Here is a 25,801-nt window from a genome sequence, read left to right as displayed (position 1 = left end):
TTTGTTTTGCTTTGTTTTGTTTTGTTTTGTTTTTTAACAGAAACTCTGCAATTCAGGCAGAGCTGGACATTCCAAATACTTCGGCTTCCTTAGTGCTAGGATACAGGACATGCGCAGCCATGCCTGGCTTGAAATCTTTTGAGTCACCTCACTAGTTCAGAATTCCCCCCTTTGAATAAATGTGTTTATGTGTCTTAAAAGGGGTTTAAGGGAAAAGGTGCCGACTGTGTGGACTTGGGGCTATATCCTCACCATCTAATGCAGACAGGGCCACTGAGCAGATGTTCAAGGAGGGCTTGTTGCAGAAAAGGAAGAAAAAGGAAAAATGTCATGATTCAGGGGCACATAGTAGGACAGAAATCAAGTACATGGTGGAAGAAAGCTAGAGAAAGCTAGCTAGCCAGATGAATCAGTGGGTTAAAAATTACTTCCCAGGAGTTGGGGATTTAGCTCAGTGGTAAAGCACTTGCCTAGCAAGCGCAAGGCCCTGGGTTTGTTCCCCAGCTCCGGAAAAAAAAAAAAAAAAAAATTCCCATCAAGTCTGATGACCTAAGTTCTCTGTCTGTGTAGAAGGGAGAGAATCAGTTCTCCAAAGTTTTTCTCTAACCTCCACACTCATGCGCGCGCGCGCGCACACACACACACACACACACACACACACACACACACACACACACACGAGTCAGGGGAAGCAAACAAAATACAACAACAACACTCTACAAGAGATTCCAGACAGGAGATCAGGCACAGGGTTGTCCTTATATCATAAGGCCTTTTCCACACAGGATGTGAGAGTGCTGGCCTGTAATTCCAAACATTCTGGACACTGAGGCAGAGAGGATCATGAGTTGAAAGTCATTCTGAGTAACTTAGATCTTATCTCAAAATCAAAAACTAAAAAGAAGGCTGGAAATGTAGCTCTCTGGTAGAACACTTGCTTCAAATCTACCCATTCAGGAGGCTGAGAGCATCATGGCTTAGTAGTAGAGCCCCTGCCTAGAACCCCCCAGTGAGGGGTTGAGGGTGTGGCTCAGTGGTAGAGCCCCTGCCTAGAATCCCCCAGTGAGGGGCTGGGGGCGTGGCTCAGTGGTAGAGCCCCTGCCTAGAATCCCCCAGTGAGGGGCTGAAGGTGTGGCTCAGTGGTAGAGCACTTGTCTAGTATGTGGTTCAATCCAATCGATAGCACCACAAAAAGACAAAAGGGAACTAACAGATGACATTGCTCAGTTGGTAAGACACTTACTACCATGGGTGATGGCCTAAGTAGAGGGAAAGAGTTGGCTACCACAGATTATTCTCTGACCTACACATGTACTACATACATACATTCACAGAGACAGTTCAAAGAGAAGGTTCCTCTTCCAAAAAGTAGGGCACAGCACTGGGCAGCGCAAGGACTAGATGACGAAGGACATAGAGTTCCCCCTCTTTCTCCTACCTCCCAACAAGGTCCCCAAACCTTAAGCACTGGTTTCCATCACCAAGCCCAGAGCACTCATTATGTGTCAGGCACTGAACTGCCCTTTACCACACAAGGGCTGAGGCGGGGAGCTCAGGAGTTCAAGGCCTCCCTGAACTAGATGGAGACAACTTGTCTCAAAACAGAAAAGAACAAAAAGACGAGTCCCAGTGTGATTGGTGGTGCGCGTCTTTGATCCCAGCAGTCCAGAGGCAGAGGCAGGGGGGTCTCTGTGAGTTGGCCACCAGTCTGGTTTACATAGTTCCAGAACAGCCAGCCTCAAAAACAAACAAACGACGGATTGTAGTGATTATAGTGGCATATGGCGTGTGTAGATGCTACGTTCACAGAACATCCGAGCTACTTCCCAGTTCGTTGTTGAATGGTTTAAAGCCCTTAGAAGTCAGTGCCACTGTTTCCCCAATTTTACTATTAGGACACTGAGGCCCGATGAGGTGGGTCAGCATTATCCAAAGCCATCCAGATTTATTTATTTTCTTCCTTCCTTTCTTTCTCTTTCTTTCTTTCATTCTTTCTTTCTCTCTCTCTCTCTCTCTCTCTTTCTCTTTTTCTCTTTCTTTTTCTTTCTTTCCCTTCCTTTCTTGCTTATTTCTCTTTCTTTTTCCTTTTGTTTGTTTGTTGTTGTTTTTCAAGACAAGGTTTCTCTGTGTAGACCAGGCTGGCCTCGAACTCAGAGATCCACCAGCGTCTGCCTCCCGAGTGCTAGGATTAAGGGTGCTACCATCGCTCCAGTTCAGTAATAAGATTGGCACTACATTTGGGATTGTCGGCCTGCTCCATACAAACTCCCCAGCTAGGGCAGAGGGGACACAGGGCAGAGGAGACACAGGGCAGAAGGGATGAGGTGTGGATGTCCTGGCTTTCAGAGACAGTAGATAAATCTGAGCTGCAAAAGGAAGCTGGGAGGCATAGCTGTCATGGTGTAGCCTGTCATTCCAACACTCATTGAATGACTGGGGCAGGACGATTATAAATTTGAGGCCAGCCTTGGGATACATGGCTGAGCTATCAAGAAAGAGGGGTGGGAGAGAAGGAAAGTGAATTGAGCAGGGGTCGGGATGATGGATGAGAGGGCTCCCTGAGGAGTAGGGGGGAGGTTAATTACCTAATAGGCTTAATGGTGTGATTAGGCCATTTTAAGAGGATTGCTTTGGGCTCAATAAAACCCTTTTATTCTTGACTTCCTCTTTGTGTTTAGAAGGCTAGATCCAGCCACTGTGCCCCACACCACTCTATAATACATATTAGGAACCCAGAACCCTCACTCTGAAGGACCTGTGCTGAGGTGGGAAGAATGAAGCACCTATTCCATCCAGATCAAGTTGGTTTAGTTTGTGAAATGCTAGGGGAGGAGCTAAGGACCTGGGACACAGCAGGCAGGTGCTCTACTACTGAGCCACTCCAGGGATTCTAGGCAGAGACTCTACCCTTGAGCCACGTCCCCAGCCCCTCACTGGGGGATTCTAGGCAGGGGCTCTACCACTGAGCCACGCCCCCAGCCCCTCACTGGGGGATTCTAGGCAGGGGCTCTACCACTGAGCCACGCCCCCAGCCCCTCACTGGGGGATTCTAGGCAGGGGCTCTACCACTGAGCCACGCCCCCAGCCCCTCACTGGGGGATTCTAGGCAGGGGCTCTACCACTGAGCCACACCTCCCAACTACAAATAACACTTCTCCTCTGTCTGCTGTAGGAGGCAGCTTTGTTCACCATACTGCCAGTTGGGATTCTGTGTTTGATGGTAAAAATAGACATACTATATCTGTCTTAGTCAGGGTTTGTATTCCTGCACAAAACATCATAACTAAGAAGCAAGTTGGGGAAGAAAGGGTTTATTCAGCTTACACTTCCACATTGCCGTTCATCTGGAAAGGAAGTCAAGACTGGAACTCACACAGGGCAGGAACCTGGAGGCAGGAGCTGATGCAGAGGCCATGGAGGGATGCTGGTTACTGCATTGCTTCCCCTGGCTTGCTCAGCTTGCTTTCTTATAGAACCCAGGACTACCAGCCCAGGGATGGCATCACCCACAATGGGCCCTCCCACCTTGATCACTAACTAAAAAAATACATTACAGCTGGATCTTATGAAGGCATTTCCTCAAGGGAGGCTTTTTTCTCTGTGATAACTCCAGTTTGTGTCAAGTTGACACACAAAACCAGCCAGTACAATATCTAAAAGGAAAAGTTGAAATATCTGGAGGACAAGAAAAGCCCCCCTAAGCCTTGGGAAGCAGAGTGGCCCGACACCCTTTCTTTTCCCACTTTTTGTCCCAAGCCTAATGTGCGCTGTCACGTGGTGTAAGGGACACAGATGTGCTCTCTGCTGACGTAGTCCATATTGGCCCTATGTGACAAATTGCTCCGGATAGATGGAGCAAGGTGTGGGGGAGGGGGAGGGCCCTTCAGTCTTTGGCATTCCAGGAAAGGTTTTGAGAATAAGCAAAGCTCCCAAAATGATGGGATAGAGAGAAAATGCCAGGCAAAGGGCGGCTGCAGGAGCCCTGACGTGGGAGGGAACCGAGAGTACTTGAAGAAATAAAAGGACAGTGAATCTCATGCCTTGAAGAAATGGTTCTGAGCAGTAGGTCCATATCACAATAGGCCTTTCATCGAGAAGCTTGCAGAACCTTCCTCCCAGGAAAACCTAGGGCTAACAATCTGTTAGATGCAAAGTTAAGTGAAGTTAGAGATTTGCCTTAAGGATGCATTAGTTTACACATGACTGCATTACTGAGGACCTTGGTCTATAAAAAAGAATGTCCAGGAGTCAGCAGGATGGCTCAGTGGGTAAAGATGCTCGCTGTCAAGCCCGATGGCCTGAGTTCAGTCCTTGGGATCCACACAGAGGAAGGAGAGAACTGACGGCCAGGAGTCGTCTTGTCTGAGTAAAGCCTAGCCCATTCAGCAAGTTCCAAACCAATGAGAGGTCCTGTCTGGAAAGCCAATGACATCCCATGTTGCCCTCTGACCTCTAACCATGTGCAAACATGCCTGCATACACAGATGCATCTCCCAACCGTGCACACAGAGAGAATCTCCAATCCAGCCCTCGCCTGTTTTGCCTGTTACTGCTCCCTGAGTCAGCGCACTGTCCCCTCACCTTGTGCAGAGGCTCCTGCTGGTAACGCCCATCTCCTTCACCTTTGCCCTACAGTCTGCTCCTGCCACAGGCACCAGAGCGATAGTCTTGTTTTGTCTTGTGTTTGAGGTTGCGCCTCACACAGAGCAGGCTAGCCTCAGACTCGCTGTGCAGCTGAACATAACTCTGTCTCCCAAGTGCTGGGATTACGGAGGCACACGCCACACTTCATTTATATGGCCTCGAGGCTGGAACACAGGGCTTCATGAATTCTGGGCAAACACTCGGTTGTATCCCCAGCCTAGAAGAATATTGTTTAAAAAAAAAAAAAGTCACTTAAAAATATTTTACAAAGGCGGGCATGGTGGTACACACTTTAATCCCAGCACTTGGGAGATAGATGCAGATGTCGATGAGCCTGGTCTATTTGGTGAATTCCAGCACAGCCAGGGCTATGTAATAGAGAGACCCTGTCTCAAAACAAATGTAGTGTTTTAGCTTTTCATTGTATCTGTGTGTATATTCGTGTGCACACACACATGCCATGGCACATTTTTTACAGATCAGAGGACAACTGGCAGGAGTCCATTCTCCCCTTCTACAATGTGTGTCCTGGGTATTGAACTGAAGTCATGTCAGGCTTGGCTGCAGACTCTTTTCACCACTGAGCCATCTTGCTGGCCCGAGAGGAATATTCTCAAATCTTAAATTAGCTCATACCCCATCGATACCCCCATCCCACTTGGACTAAGAGCCCAAGGCATCACTGTGGCCCACGAGCCTCACCAGTCTGCCATCACCACCACCTCCTCTCCCTCTTCCCCTCCCACTCAGTAACACACACTCAGCTTCCTTGACTTGCTCACAAAGCAGCCCCCTCAGGAACCTTCACTCCTGCCATGTGGCTCGGCTCCTCCTCCATACCTCAGTGACGATAGCCTAGGATATGCACTCCAGAGCAAGGCTGAGGCCACATTTCAGCTCTCCACTCCACCAACTCAGTGACTCTGAGACGATTCCTTAACCTTCTTTCTTCATCTGTAGAATGGGTTTCTTCTTACGAACAATGGCGAAAATTCAAATAACCGATGTCTGTAGAGAACTTCTGGTGGGATCGAGTGTTTATCGGATGCTACAGATGAATGGTGAATAAATAAATATGCCTACTCAGAGCTGTGCCTTATGGCCAGAAGCCCGTCACCTCAGATGCTCTGAAGGACTAGGCAGGAGAATCTCCAAGTTCAATGTTTGCTTAGGGTACAGAGTGAGTTCAAAGCCAGCCTTGGGCAACCTGAGTGAGATCCTGTCCCTAAATTTAAAAAAGGGCCCTGCCTAGAATCCCCAGTGAGGGACTGGGGGTGTCATTCACTGATAAAGTACTTGCAAGAGAGCCTTGGTTCAATATCTAGCACCCTAAAACAGTAAACAAAGGTGTGGGCCTTTCCTGGCCCTCACATCTGACCTTGCACTCCTCTGCCCCTCCCCATCCCTTTTCCTGCTTCTTTTAGCTCTCATACTATTCTGCTTCCTCCCATCCAGCATGAACTATAGCATGGCTCCTCTCTAGAAGAATGTCATTGTCTGAGCCCTAGCTTAGGTTGCTCAAACTCTCATGGCCTTATTTGCACACAAAACGCAGGCCGCCCTTGCTGTTTCCTTCAGGGCTGTTTCCCGGCTGATGCTAAGGGTGTGCACGGGCCAGGCAGGTGCTCAGTAATTGTTGGACGAATGGATGAAGCAACCGATCAATCCTGGGGATTTGGCTTAACTGACAGAGCGCTTGCCCATCAGGCATGAAATCCTGGGTTCCATCCCCAGCACCCTATTAAAAATAACAACAAAAAACCATGGTTGTGGTGGGGAGGTGGCCCAGTGGTTAAGAACACCAGCTGCTCTTCCAGAGGTCCTGAGTTCAGGTCCCTGCAACTACATGGTGGCTCACAACCATCTCTAGTGGGAACTGATGCCCTCTTCTGGTGTGTCTGAAGACAGTGATGGTGTACTCATATACATAAAATAAATGAGTAAATCTTAAAAAAAAAAAAAAAAAAAAAAAAAAAAGAACATGGTTGTGTCTGTGATCCCAGCATTGGGAGACGGAGACAGATCAGGAATTCAAGGCCATCCTTGGCTATATAATTTGAGGCTGGCCCGGGCTATGTAAGAGCCTGCCATAGATAGATAGATAGATAGATAGATAGATAGATAGATAGATAGATAGATAGATAGATAGATAGATAGATAGAAAGAAAGAAAGAAAGAATAGATAAGGTAGATAGAATGAATGAATGAATGTAGGTCAGGCATGGTGGTGTACACTTTAATCCCAACACCCCGGAGACAGGGGCAGGTGGTTATCTGTGAATGTGATCCAAACTGCAGGGCTACATAGTGAGACTTTGTTGCAAAAAATGGGTGTGGGGGGAAAGAAGTGAATGAATGAAGATGGTTTTATGTTATCTGTCTAACTGCTGTTGCCATAGTCGTTGCTACAGTAACATGCCTTCCTAACCTGGGACCCCTCCCTCGCTTACTCCCTCCCACCCTGTATGCCCTGCAGAGGAAGGCGAGTACTTCCTGAAGGTGCTTATCCCCAGCTACGCAGCCGGCTCCATCATCGGCAAAGGTGGCCAGACCATCGTGCAGCTCCAGAAGGAGACGGGAGCCACCATCAAGCTATCTAAGTCCAAAGACTTCTACCCAGGTAAGCGGCAGACCGGCCAGGTGCCTGAGCTGAACTTCTCTCTTCTCCTTCCGTCTTTCCTGAGCCCTGGGTGTGAGGAAGGATTGCGGTTCGACCAATTAGAGTGACGGAGAAGGGCTACTTTCTCTCCCCCTTAGAAAGCCTGAGCTGCCTGCAGCCCACAGGGCCTGGCCTGAGCAGATGGGGGTGGGGGCAGGGCCAGACAATGAGCTGCTGCATATTCATGAGATCATTTGCATTATGCCAGGCAGTTGTGTCCCTTCCCACACACCTGCCGCCTCCGGTCAGTCAGTCGGAGCAGCCAGGGTGGGGAGGACGGCAGGTGTCCGGGCTGGGTGGGGGCAGCCTTCTGAATTACCCACACTCCTCTGTCCATTTGGATGTATTAACCTAACTTGCATCCAATATACTCTCCTCTGAGTCATTTTGGAGAAGGGGCTTTTTAAAAAATTTTCTTTTCTTTCGTTTTTCCCCCTTTGAGGTAGCTGAGAGTGATCACCCTGCCTCCGCCTCCCAAGTGCTGGGATTACAGGTGCATGCCCCATACCCGCTTTGCTTTCTTGCGGCATTTCGAAAGAGACTGTCTCACCCCGTAGCCGGTTCTGGCCTGTAGTTTCCAATTCTTCCCCTGTCTCCCACTGCTGGGCCACCATGCCCTGCCTGATGCTTCTCACACAGCTGTTTCTGCCCGGCCCATCTTTTGTGCCCTTCTGCCTCTCTCTGCTCTTGTCACTAGGGATTTGTCTGGGTATCTGCATCTCCTGTCCTCTGAGGCTCTCATCCTGTCCATCTGTCTGTCCTTCTGTCCTCCCATCCCTTTCTGTTCTCCCATCTCCCTCTGCTTCCCACCACCACCCCTGCCTCCGAACTTCATTTGACCCAATTTAATGGTGACCCCAGGGGTCAGGGGATGGGGGCACGCCATTGCAGGTGTTTGCTCCCCTGTTTGGCTTCTGCCTCTGTTCACTCGTCTGTCTCTGCCCCCCCTTTTAGGTTTCTTTCTTGAAAAAGTCTCAGCTTCCCACAGCTGTTCTTTTCTTCACTCACCTCAGCCCAACCCATTCTCTGCCTCTTCCTAGACTCCATCTTGTTTCCTCTCAATTCTTTTTTTTTTTTTTCTCCTTTTTGAGACAAAGTCTTATGAAGCACAGGCTGGTCTCATATGTACCCTATAGCCAAGGATGACCTTGAACTCCTGCTCCTCCTGCTCCCACATCCAACATGCTAGCATTACAGACTTTGGCTACCATTGTGCGGAATTTATACAGGGCTGGGGCTCAAATGCTAGGCTTCTAGTATGCTAGGCACTCACTCTACCCCTGTGCTACATCCTCAGCCCCCAGCCACAGCTCTCTCTAAGAGCCTTCCAGGTCTCTCACTCCCAAAGCCGAACCTGAGCTTTGGCCCCTAGGAGCCCCAGCCAGACGCCAGGAGTGCATCCACAGTGCATCCACCACCGGCTCTACAGCATCCTTAATCCTCTCGGATTTTTTAATATTTTAGGTCAGATACCAGAGATGTAGCACAGGCTTTGGATCTCTCTTGTTCGTTCTCATTCTCTCTCTCTTCTCATTTTCTTTCTCTTTTTCTCCCTCTCCCTTTTCCTCCCCTTCCTTCCCTGCTCCCTCCTCTCTTTCAGTCTCCTCATTCCTTTCTTCCCTCTCTCTCCCCAATCTTCCTTTTCTCTCTCTTCCCTGCCTCCTTCCCCCCTTCCTCCCCCTCCTTTCTCACTCTTGTAGTCCTCCATCCTCCCTTTGTCTCTATCCTCTCCTTACCTATTTCCATTCTTCTGTTTTCTTCTCATCTCCCCTTCCCTTCTTTCCTCCCCTCCTCCCTCTCTCTTCCCTCTCTTTTGTCCTGTTTCTTCTCTTTCCTTCCTCCCTCTTCTACTTTTCCCTCCCCCTTTCCATCTCTTCTTCTCTCCCTTTTTCCCTCCCCATACCATGTCTCCTTCCTCTTCCCTCTACTTTTCCCTCCTCCCTGCCCTCCTCCCTTCCATTCTCCCTGCCCTCCTCCCTTCCATCCTCCCTGCCCTCTTCCTTGCCCTCCTCCCTAGCTTCCCTTCCCTCTCCCTCCCTGCCCTCTTTCCCTGCCCTCCTCCCTTCCCTCCCTGCCTCTCATCTCACTAAGCTGCTTTGACCAAGAGTTTAGAGAAAAATCTAGTAACCCGGGCGCCCCACCTCCTTTCCTCATCCATCCTGGCCCAGTTTCCTCTTTACCGTTCTAGCCCACACCATGTGGGTGAGACCTCTCTGCCCAGGACATCTGTCTGAGGACACTTAGCTCCTTGCCTCTGCATCACACTCTGTGCTATGAGGTGGGGACATTCCCTCCTCCCAGCTCATTGCCCTGCCCAGAGCCAGGCTACTGGGACACCCACAGTCCTTGATACTCCTACACCACCACATACTGTGTCCATGAGCAAACCAATGTGAGCCACTTCCCTGCGCATCTCACAGCCAGACAACCCAACCAGCTCCTGACATGGACCGTGCAGGACTTAGAGAGGCTGACTCCTCAGTCAGGGACATGGGGTGTGGCTTCTCATAACGCCGCCCTACTTCCATCCCGAGGACCTCAGATTACACAACTATTATGCTTGCATGTCTCTGGAGGTGTATTTCCTTGGGCCCCTGATAGATGGCCTTTCATTCAGTCACCCAACACACATTCATTCTCCTCCTCTTGTGTCCCTGGTTGGACAAACATGTGGACACAGCAGTAAGAGAAATCTGATTTGTTCTCTTGGATCTCAAGCCAGGGAGAGAGAGACCTGGAGTCACTGATGATGACCCAGAATGCCCAGGGCTAGAACAGGAAGGTCAGAGAAAGATGAGAGCTGAGACAGAGTGCTTGGCCCGGACCAGGGAAGACAGGCAGAGCTGCCCGGAAGGGAAGCCTACAACCCTCATGTGACTTCAAGTGTGCTAGGGAAGGGTCCAGAAGGGACCCTGAAAGAGCCACACGACAAGAGCTGGGAGATGGTTTGCTGGAAGGTGAGGCTGACCTGTTGGAAACAGGAGGGAAAGAACAGCAGAGAAGCAGAGTGACAGTGTAAGCCTTGGCCAGGCATCATGGCTTGGGCCTGTGCTCCCAATGACTCAAAAGGAGGGACCGGGAGACTCACAGGTTCAAGACCTGCTCTGGTAACTTAGCAAGACCCTGTATCAGAGAGAGAGAGAGAGAGAGAGAGAGAGAGAGAGGAGAGAGAGAGAGAGAGGGGGCATGGGGGCCAGGGAGGGGCTGGGGCCTGGCTCAGTGGTAAAGTCACTCACCCAGCATATGCAAGGGCTCAATCTCCAATAACAAAAACCAGAGAACCAGCCAGTGTTGGGCTAAAGCTTGCACTTCATAAGCTTGTCTATTTCGCAAAGCTAACCCTACCCAGCCTTTAACCCCAAAGAGATGGATTCAGAACACGCAGAAAGGTGCCTCACCTTGGTAATGAAGCCCAGAAGTTCAGGTTCAGTCCTTTTGGATTTTTCATGATAAAGTGAAGAACTGAAAGGCAGTGAGTACTGACCCAAAGCCTCAAAGACTCCCTGACCGCACCACTTCCCCGAATAAAGCTAAACACCACAGAGTTGGAGCATGTGTCAAAGGCTCTGGGCCTGACTCGCACAAGCAAAGCACGAGCGCTCATGTGGCGATCTTCATAATCATCATTGATTATAACAAAGTGCAAAATCTTAGGTGTCTACTAAACGGCTTCTTTCATATTCTTAACATTTGAAGCCTCAAAGCCGGAGAGGTGGCTGAGTGACGAAGAGCACTGGCTGTTTTTCCGGAAGAACCAGGTTCGGTTCTTCACCCCACATGGTGGCTCACAGCCATCTGTAAGCTCCAGTCCTAGGGGCCCAACAGCCTCTTCTGGCCTCCGTGGGCCTGGCAGGAATACACAAACATCCAGGCAAACGCTCACACACATAAAATGAAAATAAAGAAATCTTAAAAAAGCAGAGCTTCAGGGCTCACAAGATGACTGAGCAGTTAAGACCACTTGCTGCTCTTTCGGAGAACTCGAGTTCAAATCCCAGAACCCACATCAGACAACTCATGGACACCCACCTGTAACTCCAGTTCCAGGGCATATAGCACTCTCTTCTAGTACGTACACACACACACACACACACACACACACACACACACACACACACACACACACACGTCTAAACCAAACACAAAGTCTCTTCAAACAACTAGAAAGTAAAAGCAGAGGTTTTGCTGTGCATGTCCTGTGCAGGTCCCCATGTTGCTCATTCGCGTGTGCACCCGTGCACACATACACACACACATGCATAGGGCTAATAACTCAACGAATCTCAAATTTAACGCTGAATGGATTGGGATTTAGAGCACAGAACCTACACTAGGTATGGTAGCATATATGTGTCCCCTCAATATTTGGTAAGCTGAGGCAGGAGGATAGCAGGCAGATCCAAGGCCAGTCTGGGCTACCTAGCAAGACATTGCTTCAAAGCAAAAACAAAACACAAAGATGGCAGAAACTGGCAAAGAGGAGAGTCCCTGAGTTCGAATCCTAGAACCCTTGGCAATCCGGGTGCAGTAACCCTAAGGCTTCCATGACTGCATGGGAGGCAGACACGGGAGGGTCTCCAGATGTTGTGGGAGAGTTGGTCTGCCCTGCTATGTAGTGGGGAAGAGGACAGCCTACCTTGGATAAAGGCAAAGACCAACAAGTGAAGCTGTCCCCTGAACCACAGACACACACACACGGTCTCTGATGGTTCTGTACCACGAGTGATCTGGGACAAGACCAGAGTTCTCCGTGTCCTTAGCAGGACATCAGGGCAGCTGAGCCATGGCCTACCTCCTGTCAGTGAAGAGTGAACAAACTGAAACCAAGTCCTCAGAGTGGTGCCTGGTGTTGTGTAACCCCCAGCTGTTATTACAGGACGCTTCTCCGGGATTTAACAGGGTCCTCTTATCAAGCTCCTGTAGATCCCAGGGAAAGAACTACATGGGGGGAGGGGCACACACAGACTTACTGAGTTAGGAGGAAGCCCTACAGAGATGGTGACCCTGGCCACTTCTCCCATGCTATCTCCAGGGTTTCCCTTCTCCCCCACCCCCATCCCCACCCTCATTCCCGACCCACACCCTTTCCTATTTACACCCAGACAGAGGCAGCCTACAGCTGACTCACCCTTGGCCCAGACCAAGCTATTGTTCTTGGGTGGAGTGGGGCATAAAAGTGAGGACCATGTTGCCAAGGGCAAGGGCAGGGGCTGTCGGCATCATGGTTGGCCAACTGACAGGGACACCCCAGACCCATGGCAGCATTGAAGGGCCAGGCTGAGAGACAGCAAGGGACAGATCAGGGTTATACACCTGGCACCCTGCTCTGAAGTGCTCCATAATGACACTCAGCACTAAGTGTCCCAGACACACAGGCACAGGACCTGGCACACATTCAAAAACCTTTAACAGACCCAGGGAGCTGACTGTACAAGCTGTGTCCCTCCAGGAGACAGAGATGCTCACACATCACATTAAAGAGGCCCAGGCACACCAAGGTCCCCATATTCACACACAGGTCAGGCGCTGTTGAGGGTTCTTTGTCTCTACGCTGTACACATTCGGAAATGTGCACATACACCAGTATACATGCCATCCGAACAGCCCCAGACAGACATTTACGTCTGTCTGTCTGTAGCCTCATCGTCACACAGCCAGTAAAAGGCTGGCGGCCGAGTCCTCTGTGTGTGTGTATGTGTGTGTGTGTGTGTGTGTGTGTGTGTGTGTGTGTTTATACATGCTAATAGTTTCACACCACATACTGATCACCCAGGCAGCCTGGGAACACCTAGAGGTGTGCACTGTCCTTTTGTCTTGCTCGCACAGATGCAAACCCACACTGCCAGTGGATAGTGTTCAGTCACTGCATAGCCTCTGTTGCTTACATGCTAATAATGTCTTCCTTCTCCGAGCCTTGTTACTCCAGTCATTGTGTTATATTATGCTTTGGTATGTGTTGCTGGGGATTAAATCCAGGAACTTGTACATACTAGGCAAGTACCTGACTGAGTTACACCCATAGCCCCCATTGGGAGATTCAGGGCAAGTGTTGGTGTTAGGATTCTACTTCTAAACTATGCCCCCAGCCTGTCACTGAGGGATTCTAGGCAGGGACTCCCCACTGAGCCACGCCCCCAGGCCCTCCCTGGGGGATTCTAGGCAGGTGCTGAAGCATACCCCAGGACACAGTATGTTTCTATCGCAATCTCTTCTGGACTTTCTCTTAGACACACACAGGGTTGGTCATCATCCCAACCCTGCCCAAGTACACAGAGATACTCTCACAGTTCCCCGGAGGCAGCCTCACAGGTACACACACAGATCGCGATGTCAACCATAACCGTTTCTCTCTGGTTTCAATATCACCCAGCTACTCTTATCCCCTTCCCCAATACACACATTCAGAGAATGCCGGTCAGACCTGCCGCCAGTACCTGGAAGATCTCCAGAAAGGGCAGCTGGCAACTCCACCCTCTATTTCTAGTCTCTTGGTCTCTATTTTTTAGAGTTGCCTTTGACCTAGCCTGCTCTTCCCCTAGCCACACCCCTGCCCTCCCCCACACCCAGCCCTCCATCTCGTGGGTCTAGGTTCGCTCTCTGGCCTCTCTTCTGCCTCCCCCATCCCCCCACCTTTCCCCCAATCCTCTCCAAAAGCCCAGAGGCCAGGCGCTGTAGGCTTTCAGCGGTTACCATAGCAACCGAGCCTCATCCCTCATCCCCCTGGGGGTGGGCTGAGGACCCGGCCAGCCAGACCGATAAGGGGGTTCCAGTTACTGTGGCAACCGTTTCGGGCCTAAGCTCACTGCTTCTGGAAGGGGAGGGGGGTGAGCAGCGAGTGAATGGTTACCACAGCAACCAGGGGGAGCCCATAAGAACTGGGAAGAGGCAGCTGAGCCCTACCTCCCGTGCCCAGGGCTGCTGTGGGCACTTAAGCATCATTCTTCCATCCCCCCGGGTTGTTTTAGGGGAGGGAGATAAAGTACAGATTATAAAACAGGGATTCCATTCATTCTCTGAGCTAGCTACCCAGCATGGACCAGTCGCCCACATCAGCTGGCCCAGACCTTGGCTTTTCCATTCCATGAAATGGAGCCAGTCTGTCAGGAATGTCTCCATTGCTGTCTGATGTGTGCCCTCTGTCCCTTCCTTAACAGGAACTACAGAACGGGTATGCCTAGTACAGGGCACAGCAGAGGCCTTGAACGCTGCCCACAGCTTTATCGCAGAAAAGGTCCGAGAAATCCCTCAAGCGATGACCAAGCCTGAGGTGGTCAACATCCTTCAACCCCAAACCACGATGAACCCCGACAGAGCCAAGCAGGTCAGCTGGGAACTGACAGTGGGTTTCTGTAAAGCTGGCGAAGTGCCTGCACAGTGGGTTCTGTCAGAGATGTGGTTCTTTTGGCAAATGCCTACAAGAGGTTAATATTCGAAAATCAGCTCTAATAGTCTCGAAAGGGCTCCACACTGCTGGTAGTGGGTTGGATTCAGAGGAACTGGAGACCAAGACTAGTACCCTCCCATTCATCCGTCCTTCCGGAGAGGCCCTACCTCCTTTCCTTTCCACCCCTGTCTCTCAAAGCAACCTGCCTCCTATTTCCTGTGTTCACCGGAAGTGACTTCAGTGACAGCTCAACCTCTCCAGGATTTTAGAAGCAGCCTTTTTATCTCTCTCCTCCCTGATACCCATTATAGGGATAGAGATAAGTGTTTTGCTAAGAGAAAGAGAGAGGCTGATCGCCATCCTACCCAACCCTGTCTAGAAAGGATGGAGAAGGGAAGGCTGCCTCTCGGTTGCCTTAGTTACCAGGAAGCAGTGGTGTACGGGGGCGTGGCAGAGAGCGAACCAATGGTTTCCCGAGGCTCTCGGTTGCCATGACAACATTGCGCCTGGGACAGGTGGGCTCTTAATGGAAAGTCTCTGGATTTGGCGATCTTGGGGTTTTGGTTTTTTTGGTTTGGTTTGGTTTTTTGGGGTCCCGATCAATTGGGGGTTGCGGGGAGAAGAGGAACAGGGATGGTTTCAAGCTCTTCCGGTTCCCTGTTCACTCCCAAATATATGAGCTCTGGACACAAAGGAGAAAAGTCCTGCGCCAGCTAGCAGGGCGCCCGAGAGAGCTCCTTAAAGCCAGACTAGAAAGCAAAGGCTTGGTACAAAGAAGCTGAGATTCTTGAGCCCTGGCATTGAAGAGACCATAAACCTGAATTCTCCTAAACTCTTGGGAACAGGGTGGGTGGAGAGCCCTGGAGGAACGCGTTCCTTGAGACTTGGCGCGCGGCTGCTGTCCTTGGTGCTGAAGAGTCTGCGCTCCTAGTGCCCAGCCAGGGCTCTCCAAAATGTCTTCACAGGCAGGTTAGAGAGACTGTACTTGGCCCCTTCCCTCCGCTTTGGTGAAGGGAGTGAAGGTTCGTAGAATGTGGAGGTTGCGTGGAAAATGGGGTCAGTACCATTTAGACCTTACACCCACATAGGACAGTCAGACGGTTTCAGAACTAGGATCTAGTCTTTATTTTATCATACCAAGGTTTCCAAAAAATGAGTGTGTGGCTAGAGGCCCTGGCTGTGGAGTCACATTTGAGTTGAATCCTCTGATATTTCTCCTACCTTTTGGCCTCAAGCAAGTGACAAGATTATGGTTGCTCCTTGCCTAGTTTTTCTTATTTGTAAAATGAGATTTATTTTGGTATAGATCCGTGGATGGTGGTTAGTACAATAGTGTTTGGGAAAAGTATTTAGCGTGGATAGCTAGTGCATAGACAGTGCTAACAAAGTGCACCGGGCAAGTGGTATATTGTAATCTAGTACAGGGAGGTAGAGGCAGGAGGATGGAGAACATTTCAGGCTATCCTGGACTACATAGCAAGACTCTTCCTCCCCCTCAAAAACACAATGTCAGCTGTTCTGGATTTTGGTTCTGAGACAAGAGTGCATACAGTAGCCAAAACAGGCCTTGAAGTCACAGTGATCCACCTATCTCAGGCTTCTATATGCTGGGATTAAAGACATGAGACATCATACGTAGCTTTCCCTTTTTCTCTTTGGTGTGTGTGTGTGTGTGTGTGTGTGTGTGTGTGTGTATGCTTGTGTATATGAATGAGGGTTTGCATGTGTACAGATGCACAACACCTGTGTGTATATGTATATGTGGGTGGGGTTTTTCAAGGTTAAAGTCAGGTGTCTTCCTCAGTCTTTCTCCACTTTATTTGTGGAGGCGAGGTCTGTTGCTGAATTGGCCAGTCTAAGTAGCTAGCTTGCCCTGAGGATGCCCAGTCTCTGACTCTCAGAGCTGTGGTTACTCACAGCTCCCACACCTGCCTGGCTTTTACCAAGGTGCTAGGGGTTCAACCTCTGTCCTTGGTACTTTAACTAACTGAGTCATTCACAAACCTTATTTTTTTTTTCTCCTTTCTTTGGACATAGGAAAATTTTTGGAGATTAAGGTTGGTGTCAGACTCATGAAGTAGTCAGTACTGCCACTGCCCACCTCCTGAGAGCTGAAATTACAGATATGAAGCCCCACATCCTCCTGTCAATGAGGTGCTAGAAATCTAGCCCAGAGCTCTGTGCATGCTAAGCACAAAACCAGCCCATCGATCTACAGCTTCAGATGTGCTACAGCGTTTTCTCCCGTTGTGGGGTATGGGAGGATGAGAGAACAACTAGGGGGAGTTGGTTTTCTCCCTCCACGCTGTGGGTTTCAAGGATGACATTCAAGTAGTCAGTCTTAGAGCAGCAAGTGCCTTAACCCACTGGGCCTCCTCATCGGCTCCCGTCACAGGACTTGTCATAATCAGGACTGCTGCCCACTTTTCTTCTTTGGGCTCGCTGTGTCAGGCACGTTTGCCTCAGTTTCTCTTTTGTTAAGGCACAGCATCAGCATCCAGGAGCTATACATCCAAATGTTTTCAAGATCTAGGCAGGGGATAAAAAGCATTAAGGCCTGTGGCTACCTAAAGGACTAGATATTTTAACAGGGACAAGGTGACCCATGGTCAGCTTCATCTAATTCTCCTTGGGGAGCACAAACCATTCCCACATCATGCAGACATCTAAAAAGAAGCCATAATCCTCTGGAAGCTGTTGACTTTCAAAGGTGGATCCCGTTCTTAGTTTGATGTTTTTTTTTTTTTTTTTTTTTTTTTTTTTTCTTTTCTTTCTTTTTTTTTTTCGAGCTGGGACTGAACAGGGCCTTGCACTTGCTAGGCAAGCGCTCTATCACTGAGCTAAGTCCCCAACCCTAGTTTGATGTTTTTATTCTATTCTGTTTTATTTGACACAAGGTCTCTCTCTATAGCCCAGGCTGACCTGGAATCCTCCATGTCGCTCGCTCAAGGTGGCCTCAAACCCAGGGCAATCCTCACGTCCTAGCTTTGAAAGTGCTAGGTTACAGGCATGAGCCTGCCACTATGCTAGCTGCCATACAGAAACGATTCAGAAAATCCCTGGCAAGTGCCGGCGGCCAATGCCAGGCTGTCTGTCCTTGGTAGTACTGTTTTGTAATTTTCCATGAGCTTGTAAATCCCCAAGGCAGAAAATGGAGCTCCTCTGGCCTCTCAACAGCCTCCAGGGCTGTGCTCTGCGATTCCAGGTTCTAGGCACATCAGGTACACACCTGCAACCCCATCACCTGGAAGGCTGAGGCAGGAGGAGCTCAAGTAGCCAGACCCCTGACTCTGAAATAAAAAAGGAAACTGATTGTTCTGTGAGCATAGATCGTTAATTTAAGATCTGGCTCCTCTCCTTTTAAAATATCCCTTTTCACACTTACTTGTGTGTATGCATGCTTAAACCACGGCCACAGGTAGAGGTCAGGGGAGAATTTAAGGTGTCAGTTTTCTCTCTACAACTTGGGTTCTGGGGATCTAACTCGAGTTTTGAGGCTTCTTTCCTGTGGCTGCATCTCATTGGCCAAGGTTTGACTCTTTTAACATTTCGGATCTCCAGTCGTATAGTGGTACCACTCAGTGCCTATCCTAAAGGTGGCTGCCATCTTCATTCGTGTGTGTGTGTGTGTGTGTGTGTGTGTGTGTGTGTGTGTGTGTGCATGCGCGCGCGTCTTGCTGCTGCTGCTGCTGCTCTTGTTTCTGTTTTTCTCTTGAGGTGGAGTCTCACTCTATCTCAGGTTAGCCTGTAACTTACTACAGAGCCCAGGCTACATAGGAACTCTCAGTTATCCCCCTGCCTCAACTCTCTGATTCCTAGTATTATATATATATAGAATAGTATGCCTGGCTTCCTTTTCTTTATAGTGAAAACATTCAAAGTCTTCTCTTCTAGTCTCTTGAAATGTAGAGACATGGGTAGTTGTATGATATATGTAAGATTTAACCAGTTAGGGTCAGGAAGATGGCCAGGCCAGTAAAGACTCCTGACCACCTGAGTTAGATCCCCAGGAGGGAGGAGAGAACCGACCTCTTCCAGCAGTCCTGGTCACTACCCTCGCACTGTGACCCACAGTAAATAAAAAGTCTTGTAAAAGATTCAAATATTGTGCTTTGCTCAGGATTCTATTTCTGGGATAAAACATTGACCAAAAACAATTTGGGGAGGAAAAGGTTTATATGGCATACACAATCCATCATCAAAGGAAGCCCAGGCATGAATTCAACAGGAGAAATTAAAGCAGAAACCTTGACTCCAGCTGATGTTAAGATGACAAAGAAAGGGAGGGAGGGAGGGAGGGAGGGAGGGAGGGAGAGAGGGAGGGAGGAAAGGAAAGGAAAGGAAAGGAAAGGAAAGGAAAGGAAAGGAAAGGAAAGGAAAGGAAAGGGCGAGCAAGCGAGCAGGCCTAACCAGGACACACAGGAATACGGTTTACATACTAACAATTTACTCACATAAGCAGTTAACCAGGCCCGCTGGCCCACGCCTGTAATCCCTGTTACTTGGGAGGCTGAAGCAAGTTAGGGAGACGCTATCTCAAAAAGGTACAGAGGAAGGCTAGGGGTGTAGCGCGGTGGGAGAGCATCTGCCTGGCATGTGCGAAGCCCTGGTTTGAATGCCCACTATCGAGCAAAACAGGGACGTGTGCAGCTCAAAGGCTTTAGTGTATACATACATAGAGAACGCGTCCACCACCACAGTTAATCTAGAACACTTTCTCACCTCCCAAATATTTTTTAAATTTTTTTAAACACTATTGTAGACCAGGCTGGCCTTGAACTCTTGCAGATCCACTCTCTTCTGCCTCCCGAGTCCTGGAGCCCAGTCGAAATTATTATTTTTTTATTAATTTATTATATATAAGTACACACTGTAGCTATCCTCAGACACACCAGAAGAGGGCATCGGATCTCTTTACAGATGGTTGTGAGCCACCATGTGGTTGCTGGGATTTGAACTCAGGACCTCTGGAAGAGCAATGAGTGCCTTTAACCGCTGAGCCATCTCTCCAGCCCCCGAAATTATTTTTTATTTACTTATTTATTTACATCCCAGATGCCACCTCCTCTCTGGGTTCCCCCTCAGGCTCTCTCCTCATCCTTCATCCCTTCTCTGAGAGGGTCCTCCCCACCCCAGGTATCCCCAACCTTGTTGCATCAAGTCTCTGCAAGATTAGGCACATCCTCTCCCACTGAGGCCAGACAAAGCAGCCCTGTTGGGGAATGGATTCCATAGGCAGGCTACGTTGCGGGATCCACATGGAAACTGAGCTACAGGTCTGCTACATATGTGCTAGGGCCTGGGTCCAGCCTGTGTATACTGTTTGGTTGGTGGCTCCGTCTCAGAGCTCCCAGAGGTCCAGGTTATTTTTCTGTTTTATTTTTTGTTTCATCTTTTTCGAATTTTTGTTTGTGCTCACTTAGTTTCATTTCATTTTATTTCGTCTTGAGATGAGGTTTCACTATGTAGCCCAGGTTACCCTTGAACTCATGAGCCAACCACTGAAGTCCCTGAATGTTAGGATTACAGTCATTTGCAATCATGCCTGGCTTCCAAAAGAAATCCTTCGGGGTTGGGGATTTAGCTCAGTGGTAGAGCGCTTGCCTAGCAAGCGCAAGGCCCTGGGTTCGGTCCCCAGCTCCGGAAAAATAAAAAGAAAGAAATCCTTCAGAACATTGTTCTACATGTATTCATTTATTAGGAGAAAGAGTGTGCGTTTGTACTGGCATTGGTTCTCCCCTTCCACCATGTGGGTCCCTGGGGTAGAACTCAGGTCTTCAAGCTCAGAGGCAATGCCTTTGCTCACTGACCCCTCAAAGAAACCTTGACCCCCTTAGCTGTTGCCCCCATTGCCTTCCTGAGCTAAATCCCCTCCTTCTCCTAAAGCCACCACTCGTCTTCTGTGTCTACAGATTTTCCTGTTCTGGACACTCCCAGAAATACAGTCATAGAATATAAACTCACGCAGGGTGTGCTGATGTAACCCTGCATTCCCAGAACTCAGGATGGAGGCAGGAGGATCAGAAACCCTTAGCGACATAGTGGGTTCCAGGACAGCCTGGACCACGTGAAACCACATCTTTTCAAACTAACAAACCTAAAAGGGTTGGAGATGCAGCTGAACAGTTAAGAGCCGTGGCTGCTCTTCCAGAGGACCCAGGTTTGATTCCCAGCACCCACATGACTATTCACAGCCATCTGTGACACCAGTTCCCAGGGGACCTGATACCTTCTTCTGGTCTCTGCAGGCACTAGGGCATGCACACGGTACACATATATACATGAAAGCAAATTACCCACACGTATGAAATATAATTTTTTTTTCTTTTTTTCGGAGCTGGGGACCAAACCCAGGGCCTTGCGCTTGCTAGCCAAGCGCTCTACCACTGAGCTAAATCCCCAACCCCATAAATATTTTTTAAAGTCGATGATGTGGCCAACCCGAGCCACCATCGAATTCCAGAATACTTCTGCTATTCCTGCTAGCATTCGCCCCAAGCCCTGTCTCCTACCTCTAGCATCCACTAACCTACTTTTTCTTTGATGTAAAGTGAGAAGCATGCTAAGGTCATAGCAGAAAAAGCGGTGTCTTCCCCCATTGCTCTCCGCTTCGTTGACTTTAGGATGCCTTACCAAAGCCAGCAGCTGAGGGGATAGGATAACTCTCCAGTCGGCCTCAGTGCTGGGCTTTCGGCACCCATAGCCACGTCTGGCTTTTTACATAAGTGCTGGGTATGCAAACTCAGCTCCTTGGTGCTTAACAGTTTGCTTAGCTCTTAAGAGCTCGTCTCTGTTCTGTAGGACCTGGGTTCAGTTCCTAGCACCCACCTGGCATCTAACAGCTGTCTCCAACTCCAGTTTCCTGGAGTCTGCGGTCTTTGACTTGCTTCTGGAGGCAGGATCCTGCACATACCTACATGCAGGCAAAACACTCTTACACATAAAAATCAGATCTCATGAAGATTTACCTGTATTAGTTTTGACTACACGGAGGTCTGTGGGTCTGTATGTGGGTATGCACACATGAATGCTGATGCTTGTGGGGGCCAGAGGTGTAGCATCCCCTGGAGCTGGAGTTACATATCCTTGTGAGCCACATGATGTGGGAACCAAACTTCAGTTCTCTGAAAGAATAACAAGTGCTCTTAACCACCGAGCCATCTCTCCAGCTCACTAATACCTGTCGCTGTGGATCTGCGTACCCTGGACATTGCGTGCAAAGGAAACCACGTGTCCTTTTATGTGTGGCTTCTTTCACTCAGCGTGTTTCCTAAACACATCCATGTTATAGCATGTGCTATGTCAGTACGTCGTGTGTATTTATTCCCAAACACTATCCCATTACATGGTGGATGTACCCCACATTTTGTTTCTTTTATGGGACTCTTTAAAATACAGGAGACGGGGCCAGGGAGAGGGCTTGGTGGGTCAAGGAATTGACCCTATAAATGAGGCAACCTGAGCTGTGCTCTGTGACCTACACACACACACACACACACACACACACACACACACACACACACACACACACCACACACACTCGCTGTTACCCCAGTACTGAAGGAGTAATGATGTTATCACAGTTCACCCCAGGACTCCACAAACCAATAAAGCTATGGTCAAGAGTGATCCCCAGGGTTGGGGATTTAGCTCAGTGGTAGAGCGCTTGCCTAGCAAGCGCAAGGCCCTGGTTCAGTCCCCAGCTCCGGGGAAAAAAAAAAAAAAAAAAAAAAAGTGATCCCCAGACTTCTTTTGGTTTGGGCTTCTTCTTCCTCCTCCTCCTCCTCCTCCTCCTCCTCCTCCTCCTCCTCCTCCTCCTCCTCCTCCCCCTCCCCTTCCCCTCCTCCTTCTTCTTCTTCTTCTTTTTAAATGAAGTCTTACAGTGTAGGCCAGGCTAGCCCAGAACCCACTATGTTGTTCAGGCTGGTCCATGATCCTCCAGCTCCAGCCTCAAGCCAGCCTGAACTGAGAGAGGGGAGAAGAAAGGGAAGGAAAGAGGGGGAGGAAGAATTTTGTAAAGTAAGATTTGGAGGGTTTGTTTTGGGGGGCTGGGAGGACTAGGAGCCAAAGCGCACACAGACAGAAGTTGGGAGGGATGGTGCAAGCTTGGGACAGACTCAAGATGGGCTCCCAGTAGGCACCCCATTAATAAACCTGCCACAGAAGAAGGGTGACATGATGTCTCAGAGACATAGGCAAGGGTATCTGTGGGACTGTGTCTGATAAAGTATGTATTTTGTTTTAGTTTGTTTCCACCTGAGACAGGGTCGTGCGTGCGCGTGCGTGCGTGTGTGTATGTGTGTGTGTGTGTGTGTGTGTAACTCAGGCTGACCTCAAACTTGACATCCTCCTGCCTCCACTCCGCAGCGCGCTGTGATTACAAACATGCAGCACCACAGCCCGCCAGGTATTTCCAAAGTTTCGTTTAGGAACTAGTAAGGATGTCATGGCGTTCATCAGAGGACCGCAGTGGGCCTGCTGACGGACCCTTAAAGGAAAGACAAAACAAAACAAAACAAAACCGCGGAAGTTATTTGAGACGGCTGCGCGCCCCGTTCTCCCCCGCGCAGACTCTGTCTCTTTCTCCCCCACGCAGGCCAAGCTAATCGTCCCCAACAGCACGGCGGGACTGATCATCGGTAAGGGAGGAGCGACGGTGAAGGCGGTGATGGAACAGTCCGGCGCGTGGGTGCAGCTGTCGCAGAAGCCCGAGGGCATCAACCTGCAGGAGCGCGTGGTGACCGTGAGCGGCGAACCCGAGCAGGTGCACAAGGCCGTGAGCGCCATCGTGCAGAAGGTACAGGAAGACCCACAGAGCAGCAGCTGCCTCAACATCAGCTACGCCAACGTGGCGGGGCCCGTGGCCAACTCCAATCCCACCGGCTCGCCCTACGCCAGTCCGGCCGACGTGCTACCCGCCGCGGCCGCCGCCTCTGCCGCAGCCGCCTCGGGTCTACTAGGCCCCGCGGGGCTGGCGGGCGTGGGCGCCTTCCCCGCCGCGCTGCCCGCCTTCTCGGGCACCGACCTGCTGGCAATCAGCACGGCGCTCAACACGTTGGCCAGCTACGGCTACAACACCAACTCGCTCAGCCTGGGCCTCAACTCGGCCGCCGCCTCGGGCGTCCTGGCCGCCGTAGCCGCAGGGGCCAACCCCGCGGCCGCCGCCGCAGCCAACCTCCTGGCGTCCTACACGGGTGACGCCGGGGCGGGGCCGGGGGCAGGGGCCGCACCGCCCCCGCCCCCGCCCCCCGGAGCGCTGGGCTCCTTCGCTCTGGCCGCGGCCGCCAATGGCTACCTCGGTGCGGGAGCAGGGGGAGCGGCTGGAGCGGGGGGCGCGCCCCTGGTGGCCGCCGCGGCTGCGGCCGGGGCTGCCGGCGGCTTCCTGACGGCCGAGAAGCTGGCGGCCGAGAGCGCCAAGGAGCTGGTGGAGATCGCGGTGCCCGAGAACCTGGTGGGGGCCATCCTGGGCAAAGGGGGCAAGACGCTGGTGGAGTACCAGGAGCTGACGGGCGCGCGCATCCAGATCTCCAAGAAGGGCGAGTTCCTGCCCGGCACGCGGAACCGGCGGGTCACCATCACGGGCAGCCCCGCGGCCACGCAAGCCGCTCAATACCTCATCAGCCAGCGGGTCACCTACGAGCAGGGGGTGAGGGCTTCAAACCCGCAGAAAGTGGGATGAGGCCTGTGGTGTGCGTCCCCACCCCCTCCCGCTCCTCCTCCCTCCTTTTCCTCCTCTCCCAACTCCCGCCAGACTTCAGCTTGGTGTGACTCCTGCTTGGCTCGGGATGGGGCTGGGGTAGGCCTGGCTGCACCCTCCCTTCTGGTAGTCATAGGCAGGATTGAGTGACGGCTGAGGAGGGGGCTTTTGAGCCCCCTCCCCAGCCTTGAACTGACCCCCTCCTCCCTCCCTGTGCTTGACTTGACCTGACCCACCTCTCCCGGGGTCCAGGTCTATGTGATATCTGTATATATTGCATTTTGTTGATTTTAATAGAAAACAAAGCGTTATTTTCTCTTTCTTTCCCTCCTTTTTTTTCCTTTTTAACTTTTTCTTCTTTTTTTGATAAGAACCTCCCCTCCTTTATAAGATTTTTTTTTTAACATATGGGAGGAGGGGAGGAAGCCTTCAGGTCACCTGGAATGAGGTGCCTCTCCCAAACACAACATCCTGCCTCTCTGATTGCAGTTCCAGAACCTGAGGAAGAGACATGAGTAGGAATAGAGGTAGCTACCCAGGAGTCAGAGCTGAAATGAGGGGTTTGAAACATAGACACTCCCCCAGACCCGAGCCCCTGGGATTCCCATGTTTCCTCAGCTCCTCTATTCCCCTGCAGTATTTCCTCGAGTGGAAGTGTAACCTTCTTCGTTGAGTAGAGATGCTACTGCTGGGAATGACTCCAGCTCTGGGATGCTTCAGGTCCTGTGAGCCGCACTGCTGTGAGAGGCACAGGAGCAGCTATAGTTTTTTATGGCTCTTCCTAGAGGAACAAGGGTCCCTGTTGTGATGTCACTGAACCAAGTATTTACAGGGTGCTTCCAGTAACTCCCTATGATGTCCTAGGAAGTGTTTCCTCAGAGGCCACTTCCAGTACCGGTTAGAGAAAAATCATTTCCTGTGAGGTCACAACAAAAGCCCTCAAAGGTCGCTTCTGTGATGCCAGGGGCAGGGGCATGTACTTCCTGTGGAATCTCGAGGTCACTCCCTGTGGCATCATAGGGATTGAAGCATGCGCTTCCTGTGTTGGACAGTGGCCAGTCCCTAAGATCCCCTTCTTCCCTCTACACTTCCCCCTTGGTGGATCAACACCCTGGGTGAGGGGGAATCCCTAGAAAGAATGGGACTTGGATCTAACAGGATTCTAAGGGGGAAAAAAACTGTCAGGGTCATCTCCATCCAAATGTGCCATCTGCGAACTTGCCTTGAGAAGCAAGACTGGGAGCCGAAGCTAGTGAAAATGAATGGTTGCAAAAGCGCCCCCTTCCCCACCCCTGCCTTTTGTGTGCATGCCTGTGTCTATGTGGTTTCATTTCATTGACGGATGAGCCAGATGTATGGTGGCTCTGTCAGGCCAGTGTGATCTGGTGTAGAGTTCAGTGAGCCTTGCAAAGTTTAG

The 25,801-nt window shown here is 50.4% G+C and overlaps 1 protein-coding gene across 1 annotated transcript in view; it reads left to right on the top strand.

The window, feature by feature from the left end:
• The window catches only part of Nova2 (NOVA alternative splicing regulator 2), a 33,323-nt gene extending 8,618 nt beyond the window's left edge, over positions 1-24,705 (top strand). Inside the window, exons 2-4 of the mRNA XM_032894338.1 lie at positions 7,121-7,264; positions 14,458-14,624; positions 23,284-24,705. Of these exons, the coding sequence (XP_032750229.1) occupies positions 7,121-7,264; positions 14,458-14,624; positions 23,284-24,366 (1,394 nt within the window). The 3' untranslated portion in view covers positions 24,367-24,705. The remainder of the gene's footprint in view (positions 1-7,120; positions 7,265-14,457; positions 14,625-23,283) is intronic.
• The last annotated feature ends 1,096 nt before the right edge of the window (positions 24,706-25,801 follow it).

Source organism: Rattus rattus, chromosome 2, assembly GCF_011064425.1.
Source record: "Rattus rattus isolate New Zealand chromosome 2, Rrattus_CSIRO_v1, whole genome shotgun sequence".
NCBI lineage: Eukaryota > Metazoa > Chordata > Mammalia > Rodentia > Muridae > Rattus > Rattus rattus.
The sequence above is the reverse complement of the archived record's forward strand: the minus strand, read 5'-3'. Positions and strand labels throughout refer to the sequence as shown.